We start from the raw sequence: 22,853 nt of genomic DNA, 5'->3' as shown, positions 1-22,853 counted from the left end.
ATATCAATGTACACCAGCAATTTTACCTCCTTTTAAATGGGATTGCTTTTTTTATTTTTTTTTTTTTTTTTTTTTTTTTTTTTTGGTATTTTCCTTTGTGTGATTCCAAGGAATATTTGCGATCTCAAGTTGATTTACTGATGGCCAGTTCTGAGTCCAGATATCAGTTAGCGTTGTAAACAATCAGTATTCCTCCCAGGTGTTTACTATTACACACAGAATCTAGCTTCCCAGGTAAGTGAAGCCACGTCAATAGTTAGCCTGATATAAAATTATATTATTTTGTCCTTAGTTAAGCACCCCTCATTATCCATAATCACATGTATTTCTCAGATTTTGTCATTGTTAATTATTTAAGTCATGCAGCTCCTCTGGGGTATAAACCTTCACATATTTTTAGATGTGACTTTACTATTTTGATTTTATCAGAATTATTCCTTACAAGGAATGCATGACGACGACTCCATCTGTAATAGGTATGAAGATGAAGGGGAAGGGTGGAACCGAGGAAAAGCATGTATGTATGCGTTTTTAAAATTGTATGTGTCTTAAAAATATATTTTTAAAAAGTATATAAGTGTGATTCCCATTTTCAGGAATCTTTATTCACTTTAAACTATTGTAAACACTATGTGAATAATTAAGTCTAGTTTTATTCTTTCTTATTCGGTTTCTATTAATTCAAATACGATCATGATACTTTTCTGACAGACCTTTCAACATCTCCCTTTAACAATTCTTACCCAAGTTTCTATATACCTTAGACTAAAGCACATGAGACCCGATAGTTAAGAAAAGGCAGTTATGTGTGTGTTCCATGTTGAGTAGATAATATTCTGATATATAGCTTTCTCTCCTACTAATTGAGAATCTGATTGGATAAGTAACACTACACTTTCTTTTCCAAATTAGAGTCCAAACAATACCCACCTCAAAAGGTTGTGAGAATTAAATAAGCACATTCATATTGCATATGTAGCCCATAAGTTGTTGGCACCAAATATCTCTTCTATGTGATTTGTTGTTGTTGTTGTTTTTGAGATTGGAGTCTCACTCTGTCGCCCAGGCTAGAGTGCAGTGGCACAATCTCAGCTCACTGCAACCTCCGTCTCCCGGGCTCAAGCGATTCTCCTGCCTCACCTCCCAAGTAGCTGGGACTACAGGCAGCTGCCACCACACCCGGCTAAGTTTTTGTGCTGGGATTACAGGCATGAACTACTGCACCTGGTAAATGTGTTTCCACCTGGTTTCAAACCAGGGACTTTTCCTTGTGAGGCAAACGTGATAACCACTATACTACAGAAACTCATTTCATGTTTTTTTTTAAAGGCTCCTTCTCCTCTCCTTTGAGCCTCAAGTATTAATTCTGAAGTTTCTTCAGTATGGGGCTAAACTGGATTATTTCGCAGAATGGGAAAAGTGAAGAGATTTGCTGATTCTGGGGTAGGAAAAGTCAGTAGAAAAATCTCCCATTTCCTTTGTAATTGTTTTCTATCACCTTCCATGTGCAACGATTGAGGCATTTAAAACTCTTACAGGAGTATACCAAACTAATAAAGATTTTTAGAAAGTCTGCACATTTTCTTATTTCTCTAAAAAGAAAAGACCCCACCCCCTTCACATTCCCTGATGAAAGTAATCACAGGCTCATGCCTGTAATCCCGGCACTTTGGGAGGCCAAGGTGGGCAGATCATCTGAGGTCAGGAGTTCCAGACCAGCCTGACCAACATGGTGAAACCCCGTCTCTACTAAAATTACAAAATTAGCCGGGAGTGGTGGCACACGCCTGTAATCCCAGCTACTCGGGAGGCTGAAGCAGGAGAATCGCTTGAATCTGGGAGGTGGAGGTTGCAGTGAGCCGAGATCAGGCCATTGCACTCCAGCCTGGGCAAGAAGAGCAAAACTCCATCTCAAAAACAAGAAAAAAGAAAAAGAAAAAAAGTCAAAGAGCAATACCAGCTATGCACTTATACATGCTAAAGTCAGTCTCACAGATACTATCATCGACCTTACTTAACACTGATATTTATATTCATGTTAATATATGTCATAGACATGGAAATACACTGCCCAGATCCTCCTTCAAGGAAAGGCTTGCAGCCCAACTGCAGAGAGCACAATTAGCAGATAGACACCAGCTGTGAGCTTCTTTAGTATTTGCCTCAGCTGCAGAGCTCCTCCCCACTCAAGGCTGTATCCTTCCCCAGGGCAGTCCTCACTCAGTGACCCACAAAGGAGTTAAAAAGGGTGGTCTAGAGCCCCTTTGGCCCAGTGTGGGGGCAACTTGACAGGCATACTGGCTGAGTATACAGAGACCTACATAGCTTTTTCTTCTACTAATTGAGAATCTGATTAGATAAGTAACACTACACTTTCATTTCCAAATTAGAGTCCAAACAATACTCACCTCAAAAGGTTGTGAGAATTAAATAAGCACATTCATATTGCATATGTAGCCATAAGTGGTTGGCACCAAATATCTCTTCTGTGTGGTTTTTTTGTGTTGTTGTTTTTGAGATGGAGTCTCACTCTGTGAGACCTACATAGATTGAAAAAAAGTGAGAAAGGTAGCTATCAGGGAAGAGGAAATTTAAAGTGCAAAGGCCTTAAGACAGAAAATGTGTTTTGCATTTTGTAGGAATAGCCAGAAAGCCTTGAGGCTATGAAGTAAAAGCAGGCAAGTAATATCAAGTTGGGGGTCAGTGGGGAGGAAGGAAACTCATAGGGCTTCCTAGGGTAGGTAAATTAATGTGGACAAGCAATCAAAAGCAATAGCAATACCTGATCTAATAAATTTGATAATACAAATTAACTAGACAGAAAAAGCCATGTTGTATCCTGAGTTACTAAAAGAGTGCATTAATACACCTTCTCCAAAGAAATGGGGCTAAGGATTTACAAATATGGGATTCAGGAAATTCTGTATCCCATATTCTCCTCCCATCGGAATCAAATTGTAATGCAAATGAGTCACTAGACTTTCATCACCTGGGTAAAGTTGCTCTTAAGAGTTAGACCACTTAAGAATTAGGCTGACCTTTCTTGCTTTTCAAGAATACTTAAAATTGCAAAATTTGCCTTTAAAGAGTGGCGAGTATATCCCATTTTTATGGCTGTTTGACAACACTATTAATGTAATATAATTATTACACTGGAGGCCTGGCGTGGTGGCTCACGCCTGTAATCCCAGCACTTTGGGAGGCCGACACGGGCGGATCACCTGAGGTCAGGAGTTCGAGAGCAGCCAGGCCAGCATGGTGGAACCCCGTCTCTACTAGAAACACAAAAATTAGCTGAGGATGGTGGTGCATGCCTATAATCCCAGCTACTCGGGAGGCTCAGGCAGGAGAATCGCTTGAACCTGGGAGGTGGAGGTTGCAGTGAGCCGAGATCGCACCACTGCACTCCAGCCTGGGCAACAGGGAAAGACTCCATCTCAAAAACAAACAAACTCTGGAATTGGTAAATAGACTTCAGGGATTTGCATATTAATGATTTCAGTTATTACTCCTGCTGAATAAGCTTCGCCGGTGTATCCTACAGTAACTTGTGGGTCTTCACTGCCTTCCAGTGGATTAGGTTACATCTAAAAACATTGTAAAGAGTTGCTCCAGCCCAACCGGGAAAGAAGCGCTTTACAATATGGTCTAATGAAACAAACATGACCGTGTCCAGCTTTCTCTAGGACAGTGTAGCGTGGCTCTGAAAAGAGCCTTTGTTTTTCAGTTTTCACAACCTCGCTCCTTATTTGGCCTTATGGTGGCTCTCGGTCTTCTTAGGCAGCAGCACGGCCTGGATATTGGGCAAGACACCACCCTGCGCGATGGTGACTTTGCCCAGCAGCTTGTTGAGCTCTTCATCGTTGCGGATAGCCAGCTGGAGGTGACGCGGGATGATGCGGGTCTTTTTGTTGTCGCGGGCCGCATTGCCAGCCAACTCCAGGATCTCAGCAGTCAGGTACTCCAGCACCGCAGCCAGGTACACCGGCGCGCCGGCCCCAACCCTCTCGGCATAATTGCCCTTACGGAGTAAGCGGTGCACTCGGCCTACAGGGAACTGCAGCCCAGCCCGAGAAGAACGGGTCTTGGCCTTAGCGCGAGCTTTACCGCCTTGCTTGCCACGTCCAGACATACTGACCACAACTTACTTAAGAGTACCCAGCGAAACGAAAGTGGAGAGGCAGCGCCTTTTATAAACACCATTGGGCGCGAAAAAGAAGATATGTCATTGGTTAGAGTTGCCACTTAATTTTAACCAATGGAAGTACATCTTTTGGATTTGTTGATTGGTTGATTAGGTATAACTAACCTCTGAGGTCACCCTGAATAACCACCAATCAGATACAGGACTTTAACTCTTCACCTCATTTGCATGAGAGGTTCTATATAAAAACGACTCCTGGTGCCTTGCTCCTATTACTTCCCGTTTTCTCGATCTGCTGTTAGTCCGCCTCGACTCGTAGTTCGCCCTCAACATGCCGGAGCCAGCGAAGTCCGCTCCTGCGCCCAAGAAGGGTTCGAAGAAGGCAGTGACTAAGGCCCAGAAGAAAGACGGCAAGAAGCGCAAGCGCAGCCGCAAGGAGAGCTACTCCGTGTACGTGTACAAGGTGCTGAAGCAGGTCCACCCCGACACCGGCATCTCCTCTAAGGCCATGGGAATCATGAACTCCTTCGTCAACGACATCTTTGAGCGCATTGCGGGTGAGGCTTCCCGTCTGGCGCATTACAACAAGCGCTCGACCATCACCTCCAGGGAGATCCAGACGGCCGTGCGCCTGCTGCTGCCCGGGGAATTGGCCAAGCACGCGGTGTCGGAGGGCACCAAGGCCGTCACCAAGTACACCAGCGCTAAGTAAACCTGCCAAGTAAGCGTCTTAAAGCCCAACCCCAAAGGCTCTTTTAAGAGCCACTTAAATTGTCGCTATTAGAGCTGCAAACACGTGTTCCTAATCCAGGTTTAAATAATGGCGATCTCTTTAAAGGGGTTGTTATGATCTCATTACATTGAGTAATGTGTACAGTGCTTGTAATCGAGTACAGGCTAAAGAAGCCATATGCACTTTGTTAGTACTGAGAGTACTGAGTAAGGAATATGGCGCCTAAAAAATTAAGGATGTGCAGGAAATTTGCGTTAACAAAGTGCTTCCTGGCTCTTGGCGCGAAAATGGATACTTCCGTTGTGTCGAGTGCTGTGACTTCCTGTTAGAACTTGTTGAAAGCCTATTGTGTCACGTGTACTTTCCACCATTTAAAGGAGTTCTAACTTGAGTTTATGTATTTGTAAATTTGGTTCCCGATGGCCTACCAGTACGTATGGCTTTCGCGCGAGCAATTACCTTATTTAACCCCTTCTAGGCTGTACCCAGCTCTGCCTTGCTTGCTTCCCTCTCACCCCCCGTTTCCACCTCTCCGGCCCACAAGACATCGGGAAGATGCCAGACCACCAGGCAGGATAGTCTGCAAGGGTAAGGGGAGGAGCACAGCTTTTCTCATGAGTGAAGAAACGGAACATGAGATCATCGCGGAGATTCTTGAATAGTTTGCTAGTTGTTAAGGCATGTTCAGCGTCAATTGGTTCAACCACTAATTTTTCCTTTTGACAAAACTTATAGAAAAGGAAAAGCAACTGGATCCAGAGGGGAGACAACAGACTGAGACTAGAGACAGTCCGCCCCGAAGCAAGAAGTTGGAGTAGAGGAGAAGGGAACTTCCGCAGCAGCACAGGGTCTGAGCAGAGTTAGGTGGATTTTATTGTGTAACTGGAGGCTAGAATGGCTATGCCGGTGATAAGTAGTGTGGAACTTTTTTGGAAGAACCAAGTGAAAGAAAGGGTCCACGAATTTTAAGCTAGGTTGTTACCTGGCTAAATTTGTGATTTAGAAATGCAGGCCAGTTTCACAGGGAAATTTTCAATGTATATGTGTCTGTATATATATTTAACATATTTGGCCATGCATTGTTCTAGTCTTTGGGGATATTGCCCGCCCTTGGGCATTTGGAGATTAGCAAGGTCATACTGGAAAACTTTAAATACATGCAAAGCATATGTTCACTGTTCATCTAAGTCTTATTTATCCTATCAGCAATTTTGGGGTTACACTAATATTCTAAGAAATGTATCAACAAATAATTATATTTATTGTTTACCTATATAAAGGCACTGATCTATATCTATACCTATATAGGAGGCAATCACTTGAAGTCAGGAATTCGAAAGCAGCATGGCTAACATAGTGAAACCCCGTCTCTACTAACAATACAAAAATTAGCTGGGTGTGGTGGCGTGTGCCTGTAGCCCCAGCTACTGGGGAAGCTGAGGCAGGAGAATTGCTGGAACCCAGGAGGCAAAGGTTGCAGTGAGCTGAGATCACCTGACTGCACTCCAGCCTGGGCAACAGAGCAAGACTCCGTCGCAAATAAAATTTAAAAACAAACTAAGATACACTATGCCAATGAATTCTACCTTCAGGTATACCTGACTACTCTTTACAGACTAAAATTTTTACTCTGAAGTTATCTGCTGTTATTACCTTTAGACTTACAAACTATTTTTGCAAATGGACATAACATCTTGATTTTATACAATTTACTTTCAGTCCTTTTTGCTTTTTATAAAATTCTGGAAGTGCATTTGTGTTTTAATAGAAATACTGGGTGGAAGTGGCCATAACTTTCTCCTGCTTTCACCCTCACCCCTTTTCTCACTCCCTTCAAAATGATCTCATTTTATTTCTCTCGATAGCACAGATTTCCCCCCGCTTCCCCCTGCAAGACGGAGTCTAGCTCTGTTGCCCAGGCTGCAGTCCAATGGTGAGATCTTGGCTCACTGCAACCCTCCCCCTCCCAGGTTCAAGCGATTCTCTTGCCTCAGTTTCCCAAATGGCTGGTATTACAGGCGCCTGCCACCACGCCTGGCTAAATTTTGTATTTTTAGTAGAGATGGGGGTTTCAACATGTTGGCCAGGCTGGCCTCGAACTCCCGACCTCAGGCTATCTATACCGGCCTCGGCCTCCCAAAGTGCTAGGATTACAGGCGTGAGCAACCATTCCCGGTTGATAGCACAGAGTTTAACAGCTTGAAGGAATCAAAAAGTTCAGATCAATGTTATTTTACAAATAGCTAAATGGATGCAAAGCTTAATTTGCTCAGATCGTTAGAATCAGAACAAGATTCCATTATGCTCTTGTTTGTTCCCATTATACCACGTATCTCTTTGTCATTTATTTTCTCATTAGCCATGTGTATTAATTTGACTTAATTTGAAACAAAAATAGGGCTCTTTTATTCATTTTTATATTTCATAATCTCTCTTAGATTGTTAAAAAGTTGAATGTGCTAAATTGTCTCCTGTCTCATAAAATAATTTTTTAAAGAGTAGTTCAGTGCTTTACAATAATTGCTGTGTGATTCTGGACCACAGCAATTTAATCTAGCAATTGTTACAGCCTCCTGAAGAACACTTGCACAGAATAATTGCCTGCTTCAGATTTTCCCATTCTTTGGGAAACTGAGAGTAGCTCTGGGATTGAAAAGTGGAGGTTTATTTAACTGTGGTTAGGGACTTGGCAATCATATGTTTGGTCTGTGTTGTTATCTAGTATCTGAGCCTAGAAGTTGGAAGTAAAGAGGTCAATGGACCTAAGAAAATGGCATGGCTTTCTACCTTAGATGAGCTGGAAAAACAGTAATTCTTCAAGTCCTTAATACAAAGGAGTAAATGTCACAACTCTATGCCCATGAAGTGTAATATATCATGTCACTGCTTTCTTGATATTACCTGAGGTATAAGTACAGCTGGGAGAAGACCTTATCTCTGTCTTCAGGAATATACGTGAAGGAAAGGAAAAAAAAATTTTTTTTTTTTGAGACAGTCTCACTGTCACCGAGGCTGGAGTGCAGTGGCACTGTGTCGGCTCAATGCAAGCTCTGTCTCCTGGGTTCAAGCAATTCTCCTGCCTCAGCCTCCTGAATAGCTGGGATTACAGGCGCCTGTGACCATGCCCGGCTAGTTTTTATATTTTTAGTAGAGACGTGGTTTCACCATGTTGGCCAGGCTGGTCTTGAACTCCTGACGTCAGGTGATCCACCCACCTTGGCCTCCCAAAGTGCTGGCATGAACCGGGTGGGTGAGCCACCGTGCCCGGCCTGGGAAATTTGTTGTTCATTTGGTTTCTCCTACTTTCTCATTCTTTCTTGAACTAGGATTTTTCTGTCCTATTATAAGTGTCTGAAAGCCAGTTTGTTACTCTTAAGACACTACTCAAATAGAAATATAATACGGCCAGGTGCGATGGCTCATGCCTGTAATCCCAGCACTTTGGGAGGCTGAGGTGGGTGGATCACAAGGTCAGGGAGTTCAAGACCAGCCTGGCCAGTATGGTGAAACCCCGTCTCTACTAAAAATACAAAAATTAGTCGGGCATGGTTTCGACTAATGGGACGCCTGTAGTCCCAGCTGCTTGGGAGGCTGAGGCAGGAGAATGACTTGAACCTGGGAGGCAGAGGTTGCAGTGAGCCGAGATCATGCCACTGCACTTGAACCTGGGCGACAGAGCAAGACTCCATCTCAAAAAAAAATAAAAGGGGGGGAGTGAATATAATACAAGTCATACATGTACTTCTTATCTTTCCAGTAACCATTTTTAAAAGTTAAAAAAAATCAGGCGCAGTGGCTCATGCCTGCAATCCCAGCACTTTGGGAGGCCGAGGTGGGTGGATCACCTGAGGTCAGGAGTTCAAGACCAGCCTGGTCAACATGGTGAAACCCCGTCTCTACTTAAAATGCAAAAAATTAGCCAGGCGGGGTGGTACGCATCTGTATTCCCAGCTACTCGGGAGGCTGAGGCAGGAGAATCTCTTGAACCTGGGAGGCAGAGGTTGCAGTGAGCCGAGATGGCGCCATTGCACTCCAACCTGGGGGAGGAGGGGGTCGAGACTTCGTTTCCAAAAAAAAAAAAAAGTTACAATCAATTTTAATAATGTATCCTATTTGACAGAATGTATCAAAAATACAGTTTCAGCATATAGTCAATACAGAATGTATTAAATATCTTGCATTCTTTTTTCATTTCAAATCTTCAAAATCTGGTGTGTATTTTACACTTTTACAGTATATCAAAATAAATTTTCATGGGGAATTCTTCATCTGTAATTAGAATAAGAAGATTCTGATTCATGTCCCTAAGGTGTTCCAAGCATACTTGGATGTTATCTAATTGAATCCAGCACCAGTTTTTAAATGTAAACTAATTAAAATATAATTAAACACTCCCTCAGTCACATGCCACATTGTAAGTGCTCAAACTCCATGCATGGCTAGTGCTATACCATAAGACACTAAATGAGCAGAACTTGACCTAAAACCCACTAGGGCACTATGCAAAGGATTACAATTCCTTCTGGCATCACCACTTACTACAGTTTTTCCTAAGGGAGTGTTTAATCCATTGGGCTTGGAACATGAAAAATGACAGGGAAGGACATGTTACATTGCTGCAGATTTCTTTAACAATAACATAACTATATAGACACAAAATGAAAACGACTTTCTCAAGTAGGCCTACAAACTGACACATGAAAATAATTCATTCCTATTGGGATAAGTGACAGGCAGGTTTTGTACCTGTCCTGACACATTTCCCCAAATTCTCCATTATAGGACTAGCACCACTACTACTCTCTGTGATGGCTTCTCTATCCACTAAGAGAGTGTGATTAAGAATATTACAGGTTTGAGTGAGTGTATGTTCAGGGCAATTTGAATCTATGCTCCTGGAAGAATAAAAATTTAAAAACTACAAGTTTGGGTCACAGACTCTAACATTTGTGAATTGGTTTGACCTCTATTTTGTCATTTTAAAATAATAGTAGTAAAATCTATCATGAAAATATGAGATATGAGATAATCCATGTAAAGCGTTTAACACAATTTTCAACAAACTTTCAGTGTATCTTAGGAATTACTTTCCTCTTTCACCCTTTCTTTTGTCCCTTTTGTAATACTTTGAAAATTTTAGGTGTTGTTAATCATTGCTTATTTAGAGAGTAAGATCAATCTTTTGTGAGGTCTTCCCTTAGCTTGCTCTTAAAGCTACTCTTAGAGCTAGTTCAGAAAAGCCTTACTATCCAATTCAAGCCAAATCAGGAGATAAGCAGCCTAAATACTTTTTTTTTCCTCCCCAGATTGATGCCTGCAGCTCCTGGGGAAAGTGGAAGGCAGATAACTCCTTTATGAAAAGGCAGCATTCAAAAACTATAAAAAATATAAATCCAACATTATTAAAATTTTGTACATCCAAAGATATCACGAACAGTTAAAAACGAACCCACAGGGTGACAGAATATATTTGTCACATACTGACAAAAAGTTAAACTCAAATATATAAATATTTACAAATCAAAACTCATAAAATAAAAACTGTAGAGAATCTGGATAGACCAAAATTCCCAGAAAAGTGGGAAAATCTCCAAATAGCCAAAAATCTCATTGAAAAAACTCCAATCTGACATAAGGAAATGCTGATAAACAATAATTCTGAAGCACTGCTGGTGGAATATGGGAGTGTAAATTTTAAAATACTATCCTGGAAAGCAAATTGTTCATTGTTACTCATGTTGAATATGCACATACTTTTACCAAATAATTCCACTTTCATGTAACCAGAAAATGCACAGGTGTGTACAGTGCTGTTTTGTAATGAGGAAAAAAAAAAATCAACAGAAATGAATAAAGTATTTACTGACACATTAGAAAACTAGATTAATGGTGAAAATAACATAGAACTGCACATTTCAACACGGATATATTTCAAGAGCAAATGTAAAAATTCATGAAGACGTTTAAAATAGATTAGGGGTATGTGCATCTAAAGTTAAAAATGCGTAGGAACAGTAAACACCAAATTCAGAATATCAGTTTATCCTAGAATATTAGTTAATTCTAGGATAGGAAAAAGGGAGGGCTGTGCTACTGAGAAGGGACATGAGGATTTTAACTGTAGTTGTTGAATAAGTGGTGTGGTCACCAGCGCATTTTGTATACTTGATATATTTCAGTATTTAAAAATCATATCAGAAGGCAAACATATAAAGGAATATTATTACTAAGACTCTTAAGACTGCCCAGCTGTCTTCTACAGTAGTAAAAGTATGGTCTGCTCCCTACTCCAAATCCTGGAGGCTCCAGCATTTAATGTAGCCCCCATCAAACCCCTCATCTCTCCCGAGACGTATTTGAAGGGCCAGAGGGAAGTTAAGTGTCTAGCCCGCCCCTAATCCGAGCGGTAAACCGGCTGCAGGCAATTTGCAAGGAGCCGCCAGAAGTTACTGGCCAGCAGAGGCTCTTCTAGCCTTGGGAAATCTCGGCCCAGGGCCACCTGTAGTCATCAGTCCACTTTCGACATTCCGAGTTAATCTTGTAAAACAGGGTGAGAGAACTCACTGACAAGGACCCTTTTAAGAGACTCAGTTTGCTGTCATTTTAACTCTTTTGTTGAAAGCTTAGGGGCCCTAAAAAGGGCCTTTTTAGAGAACGACAGGGCTTCAAAATGCCGTTTAGCCGCCGAAGCCATAAAGGGTGCGGCCCTGGCGCTTCAGCGCATAGACTACGTCCATGGCGGTGACCGTCTTGCGCTTGGCGTGCTCCGTGTAGGTCACGGCGTCCCGGATCACGTTCTCCAGGAAGACCTTCAGCACCCCGCGGGTCTCCTCATAGATGAGGCCGGAGATGCGCTTCACGCCGCCGCGGCGAGCAAGGCGCCGGATGGCTGGCTTGGTGATGCCCTGGATGTTGTCGCGCAGCACTTTGCGGTGGCGCTTGGCACCCCCTTTCCCCAGACCCTTACCTCCTTTGCCGCGTCCTGACATTATCAAGTGATCGGAGAACAAAGATCTGCTGCCTGTGATGGCAGCTTGCTTTTATGGGTAAACCCTGCGGACCAGACTGAAAACCGGAAGAGCTTTGGCGGGAAGTCCCTCCGCGTCGGTGGAGGGGACCTAAAAGGGAAACAGGCCTGCTGTGCTCTACTCCCTTTTGTTCTCCTTCAGTCCTTTTTAATCCTCAAGACCTAGGCTGTTTTTCTTCCTTTTTTCACTTAACATGATTTCTGCCTCATAACAAAAATGTTAACATTATAGAAGATACATAAAGCAAAAAGAATGAAATATTATCTCTACATATATACATGTTTTCTTTATTTGTGTGGAACTATGCTATTTTGTGGCATTTTTCTCCTTAATATACCATGGAAATATACTCCATATGCTAAATTCCTAGCAATACAAGATAGACTCATATAGAATTTAAAGATCTTTCAGGTATATTGCTAAGTTATCTTCTACTTATTTTCATTTCCAGTGTTTGGGGTGTAGAATTATCCCCCCAGATATCGAGCTTGGTAATCCTGAGTGCTTTGGAAAATTGAAGGTTCTCAGAAACAAGTCTAAGAATCAAGATCCCTCTAACTTTGTCTTGTTTCTCTTCCAGGGAGGGACTTTCTCTGGAATTTCCTGATATGACCAAGAAAGCTTCTTACCAAAAGAAGCACAATTGCCTTCGGTTACCTCATTATCTACTGCATGCAGAAAAGAAGACTGAAGAATGCAACTATACCTAGATGAACTTTCCCACAAGATAAAGCTGGCCTCTTGATCTCATTCAGATTCCAAAGAGAATCATTTACAAGTTAATTTCTTTCTCCTTGGTCCATTCCTTCTCCCTAATAATCATTTACTGTTCCTCAAAAAATTGTCTACATTACCCATCTCCTCTTTTGCCTCTGAGAAAAGGTATATAAGCTTCTGTACCCCACTGAGGGGTTGAGGTAGTTATTCTGTGGTCCTCAGCCCTGTACCTTAATAAATTTGTATGCCTTTTCTCTTATTAATATTCTCTTATCAGTTGATTTTCAGTAAACTTTCAGAGGGCAAAAGGGAGGTTTTCTCTTGGCCCCTACACCAGTAGCAGTTTCTGATACGCCTACAACCTTAACTAATGCTGGGTAGAACCATTTTAAATAATCTAACTGTACTAATAAGGATTTGATTTCTTGTTTATAGAAATAACTTTTCAAAAAGTTAATCAGCTGGTTAGTCAGTACAATACATGACCTATTTCTCCCACTGATTTGAGGAACTTATCATATACTGAATATATGAGCCACTGCACCCGGCCTATTTGGTGATTTTCTTGCTACTCTTTATTTCAATGAGTTCCTTACAGCAATGCTTGAAGTATTTTCAAAGTACTCCACTTAAATGTCATAAAGTAAATGAAGATAAACTTTTCATTAAAATACTTTTAAAATTTTTGCATTTATGTTGCAATAAAAGAAAACTTGCCATACATCTTTGGAAAACAAAACAAAACAAAATTGATATGACTGGCTGTAACTTGCTGTAGCTGAATTCGGTATATGTTGTAAAGAGGGTAAGGGAGCATAGATTGAATACTTAATCTAAGGGTAAATACAAATTAAAAATAACAGGCTTAATTATCTGTTGTAAACAAGAGACTTCCTTTCCCATCACTTTCAAGATGTCTTTCTCTGTCCTTTTAAAATGTATGCAAATCCTTTTAATGATAAACAGGCCTTATAACTGAGAATATTTTCTCAATGCCTGGAGAGCTATCTCTTTGAAATGTTCATCATTAAAAAAGATAGTGCTCTGTCTCCCAGTTTCCAGTGAGAAAATAGGCCAAACTTTAGCTGCCACCTAACTTCGAATTGCAAAACCTATCCAACGTGGCTATTCCTAATAAGAAAGCAAGATTTCTTTCTGGTTTTGCAATCTCTTCGTAAGATTGCCTGTGATAAGCAACTCTCTGGTTTAATGCTTATTCAATAATAAAATTATTTCCTTTCTATTCTTTGGGAGATTTCAAAATTGTATTTTCCCCAACATTAGTTAACAAATATATTTCTCTGCTTGAGCTTCTCACCAATCAGAAGCCATTTTCTGTATCTGATTTCATGAGTTTTCGCATAGCAATTAGTGACAATAAGGATAGCAATGAATGGTAAAATGTGGCAGAATATGCCATCCCAAAATATGCCATTTTGGAATAAGATTTTGAGATAAAGGCAGTTTAAAAGAGTAGGTACAAGAAAGGCAGAAAGGCACTCTCACTGTTCCCTTTTTCCTCCCTAAAAGCAGGAATTAAAATTCCCATGTCCGTGTGAAGAGACCACCAAACAGGTTTTGTGTGAGCAACAAGGCTGTTTATTTCACCTGGGTACAGGCGGGCTGAGTCCGAAAAGAGAGTCAGCAAAGGGTGGTGGGATTATCATTAGTTCTTACAGGTTTTGGGATAGGTGGTGGAGTTTAGAGCAATATTTTGGGGGTACGGGGTGGATCTCACAAAGTACATTCCCAAGGGTGGGAGAATTACAAAGTACATTGATCAGTTAGGGTGGGGCAGAAACAAATCACAATGGTGGAATGTCATCGGTCAAGGCTATTTTCACTTCTGTGGATCTTCAGTTGCTTCAGGCCATCTGGATGTATATGTGCATATCACAGGCTTAGCTTGGGCTCAGAGGCCTGGTGTGGAAGATGTCCTCCTTGTACCAAAAGGAAAAGAACATTTTCATCAAGGACAGGAAGTTCAAACCAAGAGAATTCTGTACAAGCAGATCTCCTTAAAATAATTGTTTTCCTTTAGCCTTCCTACATAGTTACATTTTCACAATTTACTCTGTTCAACCTACTATAAAAGCAGTTAGGTTTTGCTACTTCTTTGGGGTCTGTAATTAGAGCTCCCATGTCCCATGCCACATAAAATTTATATTAAATAAAGTTATATGCTTTTCTCCTCTTAATCTGTCTTATGTCAGTTTAATTATCAGGCCCAGCCATAAAAACTCAAGAGGATAGAGGTAAAATTTTGCCTCCCCTACAAGGATATTTGAGTTTGTCAGACTCTTTAGTTTCTGAAATTGATGGTAAATTTAGTCCTGAAATCAATAGTAAACATACACACAGTGTAACATTTTTAAAAATGTGATGCTAATCAGTCTCTTTTCTAATAAGATAACTGACTATCAAGATAAACTTAGTTCAAACAGAGTAACTCTGAGTACTCACATTCTTTCACATTACAAAACAAATCTAGCAGCAAACTTTATTATGTCAGGCGTTTAAATCAGAGCAACTCCATCTTGAATAGGAGCTGGGTAAAATAAGGCTGAGGCCTACTGGGCTGCATTCCCAGAAGCTTAAGGCATTTGTATTCACAGAATGAGTCACAGAAGAGGTTGGCACAAGGTACAGGTCACAAAGACTGCTAATAAAAGCATGAGGTAAAGAAGTCAGCCAAAACCTACCAAAATCAAGATGGCGAGGAAATTGACCTCTGGTTATCCTCACTGCTCATTATACACACTTATAATGCATCAGCATGCTAAAAGACACTCCTACCAGTGCCATGACCATTTACAGATGTCATGGCAACGTCGGAAAGTTACCCTATATGGTCTAAAAGGGGGAGGAACTCTCAGTTGGGAAATTGCCCACCCCTTTCCCAGAAAACTCATGAAGAATCCACCCCTTGTTTAGCATGTAATCAAGAAATAACTATAAATATCCTTAGAATAGAACAAAAGAACAATTTTCTTTACTTCTCTAATAAACTTGCTTTCACTGTACTCTATGGATTTGCCTCGAATTCTTTCTTGAGAGAGACCCAAGAACCCTCTCTTGGTGTCTGGATTGGGACCCCTTTCCAGTGACAGTTACACTTGCAAAATACATCCTGTGTCCAACCACTATACATTTAATTGTGAAATTTATTAAATATTAATTTAAATAAGTTGAAAGACCTTTAAAGACAAACAACTCAAAAATGAATAAAATTATTATTTGGGTTACACAGTATAAAAATCCATCAAAAAGCCAAATATTTTACAATTTTGGGGGCCTCTCAAGTACCTATTTTTGCTAATAGTCAGCACTTATTTCTGTTCCAGAACATCATATTTATACTAGGATTGGAAGTAGTTATATTTTAAGAACAAGAAACAGAAACAATAAAAGGTTACGAGATGTCAATAGACTAAGTGCTAAAGAAATTCCAGATAGGAAGAGGAGGTATCTAGAGAAAAGGAGCTGAAAAGAAATGGGGTAGGTCGACCAAATTTTAGAGCAAGAGTTTTTAACCTGAGGTCCATACTTATATGTCACAACGCCCCTAAGGATAAAATTCAGCAATTGGAGGGTGCTGAAGGGGAAGTCTGTGAGTTTGGGTAGTAAAATATCTATTTTTAAAAAGTTAACCTTGACTGAACTTGAACATTTCACTTTATTATGAATTTAGGCCACAAATCTCAGTACCTGTTACTTTGTAACCCAAAAGACATTAGATGTTTCATTTCTCATTACAATTGCTGAGTTATCTTGAAACATTTATACTCCTCTAATTAGCAACAGCAATTAGGCTCACCAAATTATATAATGTGTTAACTATATTAACAACATAACTATATAGGCCCATTTATCACTATCAAGTTTCAAAAATACTCTGATAACTGTAATTTAACTTTGTTTGGCATTTTATATACTTAAAACATCATTCTGAGATTTTCCATGTTACCAGACAGCCAAAAGTGTCTACAATACGCAAGAAAAATGTTAATGTCTTTTTCTCAAGATTACATCAGAGTGGGCCAGGCGCTGTGGCTTACGCCTGTAATCCCAGCACTTTGGGAGGCCAAGGCGGGCGGATCACGAGGTCAGGAGATTGAGACCATCCTGGTTAACACGGTGAAACTCCGTCTCTACTAAAAATACAAAAAATTAGCCTGGCATGGTGGTGGGCACCTGTAGTCCCAGCTACTCGGGAGGCTGAGGCAAGAGAATGGTGTGAACCCAGGAGGCGGAGCTTGCAGTGAGCCGAAATCACGCCACTGCACTTCAGCCTGGGCGACAGAGAGAGACCCCGTCTCAAAAAAATAAAATAAAAAAAAATAAAAATAAATAAATAAATTACATCAGAGTTCAGTGAACAGAGGTAGGAGGCAAGATTGTGCAATCTTGGTATGAATATTCCTTATTTAGCTACAACACCAAAAGTTATTTGCACTATCGTACTAAATAACCCTCCTCCACAGAAATCTGTCAGTCTTGCTAGGAGGCCTCAGTTTGTGTCAGGAACGCCCAACACTGTACTTTTCTAATACTCATAAACATTTCTAATACTCATTTCTAAAGTACATTTCTAATACTCATCATTTGTTGAACCATATGATAATCCTCTATATATTTTCCCCCATATTTGTGAGGAAGACGTTTTAACAGTCTGTGTGCTAACACTTTACCTCAAATTTCCTGAAAGGGTTTTAAGGTTTATTAGAAATAACTATCCTGTCAAGTTCTTCTGGGTAAGCAACTTAGGATATTAGGCCTTTCCAAATGAAAAATCTTTCTTGGGCTCCAGATAACGTCATCCCAGTATTTTACTCACTTCATTTTAAAGGAATACTTTGAAACATGCAGTGGGGTGGGTAAGAGAATGCTTCACAGCTATCCATCAGGAAAGATGTGTCTCTGAGAGAGCCTTTGCAGGGAGGTGGACTATCGTGTCACAAAGTCCTGCAGCCTCGCTCTCCTGCAGCGGCGTCACCGCCGAGCTCTCGCAGGAGGCAACTTGCTGATCAGCAGCTCGGAGTTCTGGTAGCGCCGTACGTCGCGCAGGGTCACCGTGCAGGGCACATAGCGGGGGGACTTCTTGCCGCCCTTGGCCTGCGTGGAATAGCTGTCTGCTAAATTCTAGCCAGGGCAATAACCCTTGTGCCAAAGTGCTTCTAAAACTCACGAAGCCACTGGCACTCTGTGGACACACGCTAAGTTTAAAATTAAGTACTGGCCTAATACATCTGTTCACATCCTAACTTTTAAACGTGGTAGAATCTGGACCACCTTCCCTCTAGTTTTTCTTTTAAATCTGCGGTGTTCGCTACACTGTCTTAAAAAGGTATAAGGATGGGTAACTTATGGCTTAAGTTTTCCCCAGGTCTCATTTTCTTCCACGTGGAAATGTTAAGTTCTTTTAGAGAAGACGTGGGTGGCCCTTAAAAGAGCCGTTGGTTTGGACTCGTTTTACTCCAGTTGCCACAAACTAGTCCAGGTAGTTACTTGCCCTTCGCCTTGTGGTGGCTCTCAGTCTTTTTGGGCAGCAGCACTGCCTGGATGTTGGGCAGGACACCGCCCTGTGCGATGGTGACTTTGCCCAGCAGCTTGTTGAGTTCCTCGTCGTTGCGGATGGCCAGTTGGAGGTGACGGGGGATGATGCGGGTCTTCTTGTTGTCGCGGGCCGCATTGCCCGCCAGTTCCAGGATCTCGGCTGTCAGGTACTCCAGCACCGCTGCCAGATACACCGGCGCGCCGGCCCCAACCCTCTCGGCATAATTGCCCTTGCGAAGCAGGCGGTGCACTCGGCCCACAGGGAACTGGAGGCCAGCCCTAGAGGAGCGAGTCTTGGCCTTAGCGCGAGCCTTGCCTCCCTGCTTGCCACGTCCAGACATTGCGAGCGCCACTAACTCACCAAAGCAACTACGAAACAAACAGGACAGGCGGCGCTTTTTATAAACACTATTGGGCGCGAAAAAGAAGACGTGTTGTTGGTTAGGACTGCAGTTTAATTTCAACCAATGGCAGTACGTCTTCTGGATTTGCGAATCCTGATTGGGCAGAACTGACCTCTGACGTTACCCTGAATAACTACCAATCAGACACAAGACTTCAACTCTTCACCTTATTTGCATAAGCGATTCTATATAAAAGCGCCTTGTCGTACCTTGCTCACTGTTTTTCTTTTTCCTTGGAGCTTTGTAGCTAGTGTTCGCTATGCCAGAGCCCGCGAAGTCCGCTCCCGCCCCGAAAAAGGGCTCCAAGAAGGCGGTGACTAAGGCGCAGAAGAAAGACGGCAAAAAGCGCAAGCGCAGTCGCAAGGAGAGTTATTCCATCTATGTGTACAAGGTGCTGAAGCAGGTCCACCCTGACACCGGCATTTCGTCCAAGGCCATGGGCATCATGAATTCGTTTGTGAACGACATTTTCGAGCGCATTGCCGGTGAGGCTTCCCGCCTGGCGCATTACAACAAGCGCTCGACCATCACCTCCAGGGAGATCCAGACGGCTGTGCGCCTGCTGCTGCCTGGGGAGTTGGCCAAGCACGCCGTGTCCGAGGGCACCAAGGCCGTCACCAAATACACCAGCGCTAAGTAAACAGTGAGTTGGTTGCAAATTCTCGACCCTAACGGCTCTTTTAAGAGCCACCCATCTTCTCAAAGAGAGAGCTGGTGCTTGTATTCCTCCTGTGCTGGCCATTGACATAGTACTTGTAACTCACTACTGTGTTTTTTAGTCTGAACTAATCCTTAATGACTTTTTTTTTTAGATCTGCCATTCTAATCCCCTTAGAGTTAAGTAAGGAGATGGGGAGACTTTCTATTACACGTTCGAAACCGATTAAAATACTCGTCGGTCCCCCAGCGGATAGTGAGTTGGAACAGTGCCAAGTTGCAGCGGTTATCAGTTTGAATTTGTCCGGGCAGCGCCCACCCTTCCTGTCTGCATCCTGATTAGTTGCTGTATCCAGGAAGTCCACGGCCGGTTTGGGTGCGCCAAAGGAATTCAAACCCCGCCTTTATTTGGCCTTCCTTAACAAACTCAGTAAACTGTCAGTTTGTGTTTCTCATTCTTAAGTATTTTATCGCTTTCGGGAAGGAGATTGATTTCTTCTCAGTTTTCATTGGATACAGCGATTTTTTTAAAAAGGGACTCTTTATGGCAACATAATCATTTTTTTTTTTTTTTTTTTTGAGAGGGAGACTCTCTGTCACCCAGACTGGAGTGCAGTGGCGTGATCTCAGCTCACTGCAACTTCCGCCTCCCGGGTTCCAGCGATTCTCCTCCCTCAGCCTTCCGGGTAGCTGGGATTAGAGGCATGCGCCACCATGCCCGGATAATTTTTGTATTTTTAGTAGGGACGGGATTTCACCATGTTGGCCAGGCTGGTCTCGAACTCCTAACTTCAAGTGATCCTCCAGCCTCAGCCTCCCAAAGTGCTGATTACAGGCGTGAGCCATCCAGTCCGGCTGCAATGGAATTTGAAGGCGGTAGTTTTCAGCCTGATCAATGCTTTATCTCTAATTAGAATACTATTTTCCCTTTATGGTATATCTATATAAGCAAAGGCATTAAAAGCCTAAACAGGACAATTCGGGGTGTTAAGGCAGAAAACTTGAGGACGTTTATTCCAGACTCTTTTCTGAAATAAGTCAATTTCAATTTTAAAACTCCCTTCGTTAGTATTTTAAATACTGTTTTTGACTTTGCCTAGAAGAAGTGAGGAAAAGCAAGTTCCCCCTTATTCAGGTTGTCACAAATGAGAACCAGTCATCCAACAAACGATGTTGCTCTAGGTTGTAACTATTCAGTCATGTGTCTCTTAGGTAAAAATCCAAGGTCTATAAAGCATTTGGAAGCTCCCACTATGACTGGCTTTTGGTTTCAAAGGTAGTAATTGTATATAAACTTGAGTTACTATCTAGTTTATTTAAAATGGATCTAAATTTAGCACAGTAATAGCATCTAAAGCAATTAGTATTTTTGTTAAATCCACTATCAAATACACACTTTTGTTGACTCAAGTCCTATTTTTTTCAAAGCCCAGTTAAATATTGTCTGCTTTATGAAATTTCTTTTTTGAGCTTTTTCTCGGACACTTGTCCAGCCTTTGAAAACTGTCTCTGTAGAGTTTCTAAAATATATATCTCTTTGAATTGCTATCTGGTTTGTTGTATATATTTCTATGTAGAAAATATACACTCAAGTTCTTTTACTTCACCATAATCCCATACTAATGATAACTGAACTGTTATCAATTCTGTGAATAAACAGAACTTAAATTACTTTTATGACATTATTGTTATGTTACAGGGGCCTCTGACCCTCTCTATTAATCCAAATAGTCAGATGATAATTTCCAAGCTAAATAACTTGCTTCTTTGTCTTACAAGATATAGAAATCAGAATAAAAAGCAGAGTTTGTAAGAAAAGGAGGATTGCGACTGACTCATGGGCATATCGTCCAGCCACAGGTGAAAATTTGTAAAGGCTAGGTTTTCGAAAACTACACAAAGTTAAGTTGAAAAGAACCCGGCTAATTCTGTTACTCAGAAGACTAACCTGCCTAAGAGGTAATGAAACAAATGATCACCTTATGGGTTATTTTCATCTTGCTAGTGTCCCCTTAAGAATAAGGACGAAAAGTTAATACTTTGCTTGAAAAACTGAATGGGACTGGGCGGGGTGGCTCATGCCTGTAATCCCAGCACTTTGGGAGGCCGAGGCTGGTGGATCAGTTGAGGTCAGGAGTTCGAGATCAGCCTGGCCAACATGGTGAAACCCCATCCCTACTAAAAATACAAAAATTAGCCCGATGAGCAGGCAGGACCCTGTAATCTCAGCTACTCGGGAGGCTCAGGCAGGAGAATCACTTGACCCCAGGAGGCGGAGGTTGCAGTGAGCCGAGATTGTGTCACTGTACTCCAGCCTGGGCAACAGAGGCGTTTCCGTCTCCAAAAAAAAAAAACAAAAAAAAACCAAAAACTGAATGCTGCAAGTTCAACCCCATAACTAACCAGTTCCTGAAGAATTGGCTTTTTTCTCTTTTTTTTCCTCTGGCTTTTCCCTTCATTTTAAAATGTAATAGTGGATGTAATAGGGGATGTAATAGTGCCTCTTGAGCAAATAGTTTTGGTATACTTACAACAATGTCCTGTACATAGTGAGCATTCAATATATAAGCTGGCTAATACTACTGACGCCAGTTGTAACAGTAGCATTAGAAGCTGTAACTCAAGTATGTCCATAAATGGCAATAGGAAAAAGAATTGCTGCCACTCAGCACAATTTGGAGTACTGAATGCCATTGTTTACTTTTTCTAGAAGGAGAGTGATCTAAACTGAATGTACACGGCTAATGGTTTGGATAGACAGAGATTTTAAGTGGGCAAAAGTGGAGGCTGTGTTGACAAGAAGCTTTGGGGAATGGTGATATGGACGAATTTCCCAGAATGGTCCCAGAGTATGAGAATAATGTTCCATATGAATACTAACCTAAATTCTCACTCTTCAGAGGGAGGCTATCAACAATCAGGTACACATCAACCATATGGCTGTTACGTAGTCTCTTTTCCTATCACCCCACTGATTGCCCAAGTGATTTATTTGTAAACAATGTGACCAGGATGGCAGGCAATGGTAGAGGTGATACTTGAGCTCTGTAGTATAGACTTAGCTCACCAAGGCTGACCTCTGGATACTGATGCTGCTAAGTGCCCCGTATGTCAGGGGAAGTATTCTTGTATTCTTGCAAGTATTTTGTGATGGATAAGGCAGGGATTTGTCTTCACTGAGATAAACCCTCTAAATTTGGATATGCTTCACTTTGCTATTGCTAGCAGGATCACCTATGAACTTACTGAACACTTTATACCTCATATCTCAACATTTTTTGGACCCATTATACAGAAAGGGTAAGGTAATGAATGGATGACTGTTGGGGGCTGCACTGGGGGTGGTGGAGAATGAAAGAACACACACAAAGACAAAGACACACAGAGAACATGGCGGCCACACTCAGAGCCTCCGCCTCATTTTATTTATACTCCATAAACCTCACGTCAGCAGAAAGAATGCAATGCAAAACAAACTTTCTTTTCCCACATGTAACCTTCTACTCAGTTTCTTGTTTCTATATTCTTTCTTATTTACCCGCCTTCTTGGCGCCTACGGGAGTTCATTAAAAGTTCAGTTGGAGATACTGTCCTTGAGCCCTATCTATTCTCAG

At 41.6% G+C, this 22,853-nt stretch overlaps 5 protein-coding genes and 1 non-coding gene across 6 annotated transcripts in view; 2 read left to right on the top strand and 4 right to left on the bottom strand.

The window, feature by feature from the left end:
* Positions 1-1,234: 1,234 nt before the first annotated feature.
* TRNAV-CAC lies at positions 1,235-1,306 on the bottom strand. The gene has a single exon. It is a non-coding gene; the product is annotated as a tRNA-Val (tRNA).
* A 2,387-nt stretch (positions 1,307-3,693) lies between these two features.
* On the bottom strand, positions 3,694-4,183 carry LOC105547560 (histone H2A type 1-H). The gene has a single exon (XM_011991211.1). The coding sequence runs from the start codon at positions 4,130-4,132 to the stop codon at positions 3,746-3,748; it is 387 nt and encodes a 128-aa protein (XP_011846601.1). The 5' UTR covers positions 4,133-4,183; the 3' UTR covers positions 3,694-3,745.
* A 197-nt stretch (positions 4,184-4,380) lies between these two features.
* LOC105547558 (histone H2B type 1-K) lies at positions 4,381-12,881 on the top strand. The gene is made up of 2 exons (XM_011991210.1): positions 4,381-4,865; positions 12,486-12,881. The coding sequence occupies exon 1, from the start codon at positions 4,476-4,478 to the stop codon at positions 4,854-4,856; it is 381 nt and encodes a 126-aa protein (XP_011846600.1). The 5' UTR covers positions 4,381-4,475; the 3' UTR covers positions 4,857-4,865; positions 12,486-12,881.
* Positions 11,272-11,878, bottom strand: LOC105547557 (histone H4). Its single transcript, XM_011991209.1, has one exon. The coding sequence runs from the start codon at positions 11,864-11,866 to the stop codon at positions 11,555-11,557; it is 312 nt and encodes a 103-aa protein (XP_011846599.1). The 5' UTR covers positions 11,867-11,878; the 3' UTR covers positions 11,272-11,554.
* Positions 12,882-17,332: 4,451 nt separating the features above from the next.
* On the bottom strand, positions 17,333-18,548 carry LOC105547556 (histone H2A type 1). The gene has a single exon (XM_011991208.1). It carries the CDS (start codon positions 18,517-18,519, stop codon positions 18,127-18,129), a length of 393 nt encoding a protein of 130 aa, XP_011846598.1. The 5' UTR covers positions 18,520-18,548; the 3' UTR covers positions 17,333-18,126.
* A 227-nt stretch (positions 18,549-18,775) lies between these two features.
* The window catches only part of LOC105547555 (histone H2B type 1-J), a 14,171-nt gene continuing 10,093 nt past the window's right edge, over positions 18,776-22,853 (top strand). Inside the window, exon 1 of the mRNA XM_011991207.1 lies at positions 18,776-19,225. Within this exon, the coding sequence (XP_011846597.1) occupies positions 18,842-19,222 (381 nt within the window). The 5' untranslated portion in view covers positions 18,776-18,841 and the 3' untranslated portion in view covers positions 19,223-19,225. The remainder of the gene's footprint in view (positions 19,226-22,853) is intronic.

This window comes from Mandrillus leucophaeus, unplaced genomic scaffold (genome assembly GCF_000951045.1).
Source record: "Mandrillus leucophaeus isolate KB7577 unplaced genomic scaffold, Mleu.le_1.0 Scaffold392, whole genome shotgun sequence".
Classification (NCBI taxonomy): domain Eukaryota; kingdom Metazoa; phylum Chordata; class Mammalia; order Primates; family Cercopithecidae; genus Mandrillus; species Mandrillus leucophaeus.
This window is presented reverse-complemented; position numbering and strand designations above follow the sequence as displayed.

Coding starts and splice junctions, on each gene's coding strand:
- LOC105547558 (XM_011991210.1), top strand. CDS start 4,476: ATGCCGGAGCCAGCGAAGTCCGCTCCTGCGCCCAAGAAGGGTTCGAAG.
- LOC105547560 (XM_011991211.1), bottom strand. CDS start 4,132: ATGTCTGGACGTGGCAAGCAAGGCGGTAAAGCTCGCGCTAAGGCCAAG.
- LOC105547556 (XM_011991208.1), bottom strand. CDS start 18,519: ATGTCTGGACGTGGCAAGCAGGGAGGCAAGGCTCGCGCTAAGGCCAAG.
- LOC105547557 (XM_011991209.1), bottom strand. CDS start 11,866: ATGTCAGGACGCGGCAAAGGAGGTAAGGGTCTGGGGAAAGGGGGTGCC.